This window comes from Nannospalax galili, unplaced genomic scaffold (assembly GCF_000622305.1).
Source record: "Nannospalax galili isolate Female #2095 unplaced genomic scaffold, S.galili_v1.0 scaffold1154, whole genome shotgun sequence".
NCBI lineage: Eukaryota > Metazoa > Chordata > Mammalia > Rodentia > Spalacidae > Nannospalax > Nannospalax galili.
The window spans coordinates 1,433,238-1,441,553 of NW_008335437.1; the positions used below are offsets into that span (position 1 = coordinate 1,433,238).

Consider the following 8,316-nt stretch of genomic DNA (forward strand, 5'->3'; position numbering starts at 1 on the left):
CCCTGGGACTGGAGTTACGGACAGTTGTTAGCTGCCATGTGGGTGCTGGGATTCAAACCCGGGTCTTCTAACCACTGAGGGATCTCTCCAGCCCAAAAATAAAAAAATAAACCTTTTTTTAAAAAGACTTCAAAAAGCATAGAGGACTCCACTAATTATAAAGACAAATTGGATAAAGATCCATAGGATACATTCACTAAAATTGCAGAGAAAGTAAACTGGGAGAGTGGTTAATTTGCAAAGGAGGAAATCAAAATAGAAATGTTCCTGAAAAGTTAATAAAATGAAATAATTTGCCAAAATTTAATTAGGATAAATGCAAAGTGTTGCACTTAGACACAAAAGAATTACTTGGAACACTGGGCATGAACACACATATTTATAACCCCAGTACTTGGAGGCTGAAGCAGGGAGACTGTGAGTTTAAGGCCAGCTTGAGACACATGGGGAAATCCCATCTCTGAAATAAAGGTCGGTGGCAGGGTGTGTCAACTGCTCAAGTCTGGACTGCTGGTAATAAGAAAACAAGAAGGAAGACTGGGTAGATATGCAGGACCATATTATTTTGATCAGGAAAAAAGCTGGTCAAAATAAGCCATCATCCAGGACAGGACTGTGTGAATGAGAGTTATTAAAAATGCACTAAGGGGGACTGGAGAGGTAGCTCAGTGGCTGCTCTTGCAGAGAACCCAGGTTCAGTTCCCAGCACCTACATGGTGGCTAACAACTGTCCATAACTCCAGTTCCAGGGAATCAGGCACCCTCTTCCTGAGCATTGCACAACCCGGGTACACTTAAATACATATAGGCAAAACACTCATATACATAAAATAAAAATAATAAAAAAAATTTGTAAAAAGAATGCGCTAAGGGGCTGGGAGATGGCCCAGTCAACAAAGTGCTTGTCATGCCAGCATGAGGACCTGAGTTCACTCCCAGTCACATAAAATGCCAGGTGTGGCAGTGAGTGCTTGTCATCCCAGCATGTGGGGAGGCAGAGATAGGCCTTGGGGCTTGCTGGCCAGCTAGTTTAGCTGAATCACAGATTCAGTGAGAAACCCTGTCTCAATAAAAATAAAGTGAAGAAAATACCACAAGTCAACCTCTGGTCTACACACACAAGTGAAATGCTGGCATCCCCACCTGCACTTCTACACATACACACACACACACACACACACACACACACACACACACACACATACAAATGCACTGAAAGTGCTGGGCATGGTGGCTCATGCCTGTAATCCTAACGCTCTGAAGGTAGAGACAGAAAGGTCATGAGTTCAAGGCCATCTTGAGCTATATGAGGCCTTGTTTTACAAAAAAGGTACTTATAGAAGTCAATTAAGATAATAATCAGGGTGCTGAAAGTCTCCTCCCTAAACTCCAAAACACTCCACAATTCAAACCTTTTAAGCATGGACATGATATCATAAAAGGGAAATTTGATATCATAGGATTTTATTTCATGAGCAAACATACTGTATAAAATCACCTTTGGTCTCTGTGTACAAAGTATATAGGAGACACAAATGTACTTTATGTTCACACTTGTGTCCAAACTCCAAGATCGATCTCTCTCTTCCTCCTTCTCTTTTACTTTCTCTCTCTCTCTCTCTCTCTCTCTCTCTCTCTCTCTCTCTCTCTCATATATATATGCAAATATCCCCAAATGTGAAAAAATTCCATAATCCGAACTGCTTATGATCCCAAGCATTTTGAATAAGGGATACCCAATTGCTACAGTCAAAAAACCTACCCAAAGATGGAGAATTAGGAGTAGGTGCGGGGCCTGTACCAAAGCTCCAGTACATATGAAATAATTACAAAGGTTTATGGGGAATGAGGAGCCCCTGGGTGGGTGGTGGTGAGATACACAACAGCAATACAATGTGTGAAAACCTATCATTTGGAAGAAAGAATGACACTTGATCTGTGTAACAACAGTCAATGGATGATAAGTTCAACCCCATGAAAAAAAAAATGTCTTATTAGGACTATTTTAGGAAGAAGTGAGTTCCTCCTTACTAGGATGCTGATGGAAAATGTGGTGGGAACTGGCAATCACTGGTTCTCCACAGCAGGCTTCTTCGTAGAAAACACACTCTCAAAGGAGTATAAGCTATAAGAATTACAAAATAATAATAACAGGAAATCGTATGGTGGATATTCTCTTTTTCAGGATGTGTATGTGAGTTAATCCAATACTCCCAGCATCTTATAAAGGGGGTGATTAGCATTCCCATTTTACAAATCAGGAAACACTCATCATCTAGCTTGTAGGTGGCAGAACCAGGCCCAAACCTTGTCTGGCTCTGGGGAGTTCATATAGTTCATATCTTTACCCATAAACTTTTCTTTTGCCATCTCCTTTCTGCTCAGTGCAGAGGACTTCCAATCACACTCCCTGGGTAGTTCTTCCAGGGGATCACTATATGAAATATGGTAAACGCCACTAAAACTATGAAGATCACTGGCAGGGAGAAGGTGTGGCCTCCAGGCAGTCTAGCAGGTACAAGAGGCAGTCCAAAGCAGAGCAGGCAGAGCAGAGGGTTCCCAGCATCAGCTTCCCCCAGGCAAGGCTGACTGTCCCAGTCAGTCAGGAAAGCCTTAGAAATTAGCAAGCACAGTGCACCCAACCCTTTTGAAATCAGGGTGGTCTCTGTGAGGTTCCTGCCCCCCTTGACTTACTTTCTTCCTTAAAAAACAGTTAAGACCACTGTACACAGTGAGTGCAAAGTATTCTAGTAAATACAGCTGTTTCAAGTAAAAGCAGTACATGGGAAATCAGAAAAAGGAGATATTTAGAGAAAGACGGAAGAATACTGAACACAAAAAGTCAGGACCAAGAATCCCCTGTGAAACTCTAACCGCTGTGTCCCCCCTAAAATGAAGAAATAAGACACATTCCTTATTCAAACAGACCACAAAGCAGCAAACCCAGGGGAAAGAAAGAAACCACTTCAACCATAATCCCTTCTTTATGGAACAGAGGCCAACCTGGGCTCAGCTGCTGGGGTCGGATGAAGAGATAGTAAAAGGAAGAAACGAAGCAAGAGGGTATTGGGCACAGCCTGCAGCCCATGTGCAGGCAGCAAGCCTGCCTCTGCGGGCTCTGAGCTGGAACAAAATTCACAGTGAACACCATAAGCCATCCAGCTGGACAGAGACTGAAATGAGCAAATGGAAACACAGCCATAGCACTATTGTTACAAGTTTGTGGAGGGCTCCTATGTGCCAGGTACCTTAAAGCACTTTGTAGACACAAACGCGTTTAATCCTTCCAAAATGGGAATGGGTATTATACAAACTTTACAGCTGGATAAATTGCAGTTGGGTAAACAGTCACAGTCATGATAATGACTGAACAATATGGCAGGCACCATGCAGAGCACATTATGTGGATTGTCTGAGGCTGTGTTCACAACATCCCCATGTAACTAACAGCCTTGCATTACAGGTGTGGAAATCAAGTACAAAAGGGATTAAACATACTGCAGTCCGAGCAACACAACAACAGCCCAGGGGGAGACAATAGGCTTGCTATAGACCACCCAAACCCAAGCCACCCGCTGCAAGCTGCCGCCCAAAACATCGTGCAGTGGGCTCTGAAGCCCTGTTTGTCCATAAAACCAAACAAAAGATTCCACAGCCCCCCCCATCCCTTCATTTTCACTTTCTAGGGGGGAAAGAGCTCCCAGAATAAACAGAGCTACAGAGAAACAAACAATTGAAACGGGGGAAGGGAGAAGCAGAAGAAAAAGCCCAGTCTTTTCTGACTGGCAAAAGTAAAACTTACTGGTGATCCTACAAATACTTATCAATTAATACCAGAAGAGCAGCAATCCAAAAACCACTGAGAGCTCAAGATGCCGTGATGAGTTCCTGATTAGAAAGTCCTGTGGCAGAAGTAGTCGGGACCGCTGGCTCTTTCCACAGGCAAGTGCACAGTAGGAGTTTTGCAAAGTTGCTAAGCAACGCAGGGTGACCAGACTTCAGAGTGGATCACTCAGTGGGAGTCTTGGGGAATTTTACTAAGGCAATCATTGTAGTTCATGAAATCCAAATTTTAGATAACAGTATCTCATATCATAGGTGACTAGTTGGTAGCCCTTAGCCACCCATCAAAATGCACATCAGTAATAGCCCAGTCTTCCCTTGTAAGAAGCACTGTATTTTTGAGGCTCATTAGTCTTTTATTCAACATACATTTGTTGAAAACCTACACAGTGCCAGACAGAAGAATGTTCTAATAGTTTACAGGTGAACTACAGACTATACATGGAAAACCACAAAGACTATACCAGAATCCTACTTTTAGGAAGCCCAGAAAGGTACAGCAATCTGTTCAGAGCTGTACCCTTCAGTAGGCAATCCAGAAGAGCCCCGGGCCTCCCTGAAAGCCACATCATTGTGGTTGGCCCAGAGAGGCCCCATGACTTACCAGCCTGTCCCTGGTCCTCTAAGCTGCCCCTGAGGGCTGGGAGTACCAGAATGCTGGGTTTGGCTGCTGAACAACTTGGAAAGTCTCCCACTTGACCCCTGGACCTCTGTGGTCAAGTGAGGGAAAGCCTATGACACGGTGTCGGTTTTTATTGGACCCAACCACCGGCAAAGCTTGCTGTCATCTGGAGTGATGGAGAAAATTAAGTTACCACATTCTCACGTTTCAGCCTTTCGCCCGCTCTCCATGCTCTCCTTCGCAAACAGGAAATGTTTATTTAAATTCAGCCGTCTCCAGCATGTTCTGGAGCCAAATGGAAAAGCAAAGATGCCCACTCTGGCATCCTTTGCCCCTACTGCCACCATCTAGCTGTAGGTGAGAAGTGGGCCTCCGCCTGCCTCAGGGCAGCACTGGGAGAAGGGGCCCCACATGAGGGTTCATTTTCATCCAGGCTGAGGCTGTGGTTGGAGAAGAATTACATCTGTGGCTCCTTTTGTACTCAGAAGGGCAAATGCAACATCTGTTTACTCTGCACGCCGTGGTAAATGTTTTGTCTCAAGCACCACCATTCACTTCCTCTCCTTTCTGAGACTATCTTTGCTGCCTGGATAATAAATGACAACGAATTCTCCTCTCCGTTTATTTAGCTTACTTGTGGGTGTCACCTCCTCCTCCAAGAGGGGAAAAATTGTCAGTAGTTTATAAAAGACAGTTTCTTTTTCTGTGTGATATGCTGACATTATGGGGAAGGACTTGGAACACAGATCCCTCCAACTCTGATGGCTTAAATGAACAATTCAGACCCCATTCCAGCCTACAGCCACGTCCAAAGAGGGACCACATCCTCCCCATTCAGGCTGTCCTTAATGTCATATGGGAGGAAACAACCACACATGCCAAGTCCTCCATAAGAAGCTCTTTGGAAGGAAGAGCAGCAGGAACCGAGAAGGAAGAAATGGGTTCCTTCTTTGTTTTAACACAATTACATCATTGGGATCAGAAACCAGATTTCTGAAAGGTCCTGAGCATCTGATGGTTCCGATGATAAACTCAGTGTCCCCTGACTAAATGAACCCTGGAGTATTTAAAAGGTTCATCCCATTTCTGACCCTTGCTTACATCCTTTAAGCTGAAGTGCTGGCTTCCTTCTGTGTATGCAATGGTTTCAGAGACAAGGACAGGAATGCTATCGAGGCTCTAGCAATGTTCGTTGAATGAATGGAGGGAGTAAATGACAAATTTCTTCCTGAAGAAATCCTTATTACAGTAGAGCAATGCTGTATGTCCCTCAACAGTGTACAGCACTGAAACGTTCCATCTGAGGCCAAGAGTAGGGGTGGGTGGTGAAGGGCTGTTGGTGGGCTGCCCTTAAACCTGAGATGGCCCTGACCCCACTTACTCTGTAAGGCTGTCCTCAAGCTAGCAAAGAAGATAGGATGAGGGGCCAGCCTTGGCAACTCCATCACACACATGCATCAAAGTCAAAGCCTCACCAGTGACCAAAGCTGCACCACATAGCCACAGACATGTCAGAGCAGTGCCCATGCCTGGTGGTGACCATGGCTACAGTAAAGGCCCCTGGAGATGCCTAGAACCCCAGTCTCTATCCACTGTCTCCAGCTGCAGAGCAGATGGCATGCCCTCAGTTGCTAGGATCTCTAGTGGAGGTGGCTGGTGGCACACTGGCTACAGTGATCTGGCTGGAGCATTTGAAAACTTTTGGCATACTAGAAGGAGAGGCCCATTCTCCAACATGATTCTGACAATGAGAAGTATTTTCAGGACCTGGAGTAGGAGAGCTCATGTTAAAGCAGGATGACATCCTCTTCTAAGACCTTCCCAGGACTGTCTGTTTATAGATCATGGCCCAAACTGATCCTGGTTCCAAGGAGTTTGCAGTGAGGTAAGAGACCTGGGCTTAGGAGCCTGCCGGTTTGGATTCTAGCAATTAACTGGTTACATGACCTTACATGACAAGACAGGGCAAAGTGGACCAATAAGCACTACCTATTTAACAAATAGGACTGCCATAGATTAGAGGAGGTACCAGGTACGTACAAATTGATGCAGGGGAAACATTCATTCATTAAACATTAGCCACAGTTGTCTCACTGGCTCATGTGTCCAGCATTCCTGCGAGAAAGAAGGGAGCTTAGCTTATAGGCATCTAACAATACCATTTAAATGAGATTTTCACTTCTAGGGTCTGATATAATGTCTGAATTAAGGTGTAGAATTCCAACCCTTTTATTGCCACCAACTTGTGGGGGTTTTCTGGTCAAGTCAGTTTACATTTCTAAGTCTAATTTCCTATGTGTGTTAATGAACATTCAGGGCTAGCCCTCTAGTATCCTATAGTTCACTGAACAGAACAATCACTGCACTTCAAAAATAAAAAATACAAAACAAACATGTCTTTTGAGCCAAAAGAAAACACCAGGAATAAAGGCATTTCTAGGAAGTCTGCTAGATAGCCACAAAGAGGAAGAAGAGAGGAGGTGTGGAGATAAGGTGTGACTAAGGAGGGTGGGGGGGACCGGGGACCATACCCCAAGTCAAAAAGGCAGGATATAAGACCATGGTGCGCACCCCTAAGACACACTAGGAAGGGGATGACTGAGGAGAGCAAGAGTTGGAGTTTAGAGCAAACCCTCACTCACTCTTAGGCAGGATTCCCAGGAGGCTCCAGCTCCCTCCACCGTAGCTCCCACCTCCCCCACCTCGCCCCCATCTGTGGACTAAGAGGAGCCCACCCCCAGAGTCCAACCTTTGAATTTGGTCTTGAGGATCAAAATGATAAATCATCCCAAAACGTTGACATATGAAAAGTAAATATTTGGTTGCACAATTGGGGTTAAAACGAGGGTCAATCCACCCCACTCTCCAAGAGCCTCTCCGCGGGTTGCCAAGCCCAGGATCCGAGGCTGAGTGCGGTTTGTAAGATTATAGCTCTCGGTCTCATTTAAAGGGCTGTCAGCATTTCCATTCTCCGGCCCGTTTGGGGAGGCATTTATAACCGAGCCATAAAAAATTCACCCCGGCTACAACTTGGCATCTCCGAGGCTGCGCCCCACGCAGGGCGGGTGCTACGAGCACCCACTCGGAATTGGTCCGGTTCTTCAGAAGTTAGATCTTCACGTTCACTCTTAACTTTCCTTGCAAGGACAACCAGCCAGCCTCCCGCCCAAGCTCATCTCCAAGCGGGTCACAGTGGGAAGGGGGGAGAGGGGGTCTCTCAGGTCCCCACGCTCCGGACGCCCCATCACCTTGCTCCCTCGTCTCCTCTTTAAGGAGCGCAGACCCCTCATCCCCACCCTAAGATCTCGAGGTCGCCAGCGTTCTTCTAGGAAGCTGTCAGCCGGCCGAGAGTGGGGAGCTGAGCCCCAGAGAGGCACTGCCCATCACGGGCGCCCCCCCCCCCAGTCTTCTCTCCACACTTGACCAAAGCCACGGACGGCCCCACTACTCCGAGGGCGAGAGGTCGGACGCCCAAGGGAGAGAGAACGAGGTGGCAGCCAGCGCGGTGGAGGGTAGGGAAGGACCCAGCGCCCGGGGGCGGCTAGGAGGGAGCGGGGTGGGTGGCCCGCGCGGGAGGGCCGGGTACTCACAGGCGCTCGGCGTTGCGGGGGATGCCCCGGGGAACGGCGCGGAGGCCCAGCCCGTGGCAGTCCACGCTGGCGGCGGAGCAGGTACACTTGGTGGGGCAGGCGGCGGCGGGGGGCCAGCTCAGGACGCTCGCCAGCGCCAAGGCCAGCGCCAGGCGGGCGCGCACCGCGGCGTCGACCCGGGTCCGCCCGGGAGCCATGGTGTGCAAGCGCCCGCGCCCGGAGGAGGCTGCCTGGGAGGCGCGGGACGCTGGGAGCCCGAGG

The 8,316-nt window shown here is 47.4% G+C and overlaps 1 protein-coding gene and 1 long non-coding RNA gene across 2 annotated transcripts in view; one reads left to right on the forward strand and one right to left on the reverse strand.

Moving 5' to 3' along the window:
* The window catches only part of Slit3 (slit guidance ligand 3), a gene marked incomplete in the record, with an annotated part of 641,662 nt that extends 633,352 nt beyond the window's left edge, over positions 1 to 8,310 (reverse strand). The window contains 1 exon segment of the mRNA XM_008830158.3: positions 8,056 to 8,310. Within this exon segment, the coding sequence (XP_008828380.1) occupies positions 8,056 to 8,252 (197 nt within the window).
* LOC108490678 overlaps positions 7,816 to 8,316 on the forward strand; it is an 8,277-nt gene continuing 7,776 nt past the window's right edge. Inside the window, exon 1 of the long non-coding RNA XR_001872374.2 lies at positions 7,816 to 7,977. This is a non-coding gene — a long non-coding RNA (uncharacterized LOC108490678). The remainder of the gene's footprint in view (positions 7,978 to 8,316) is intronic.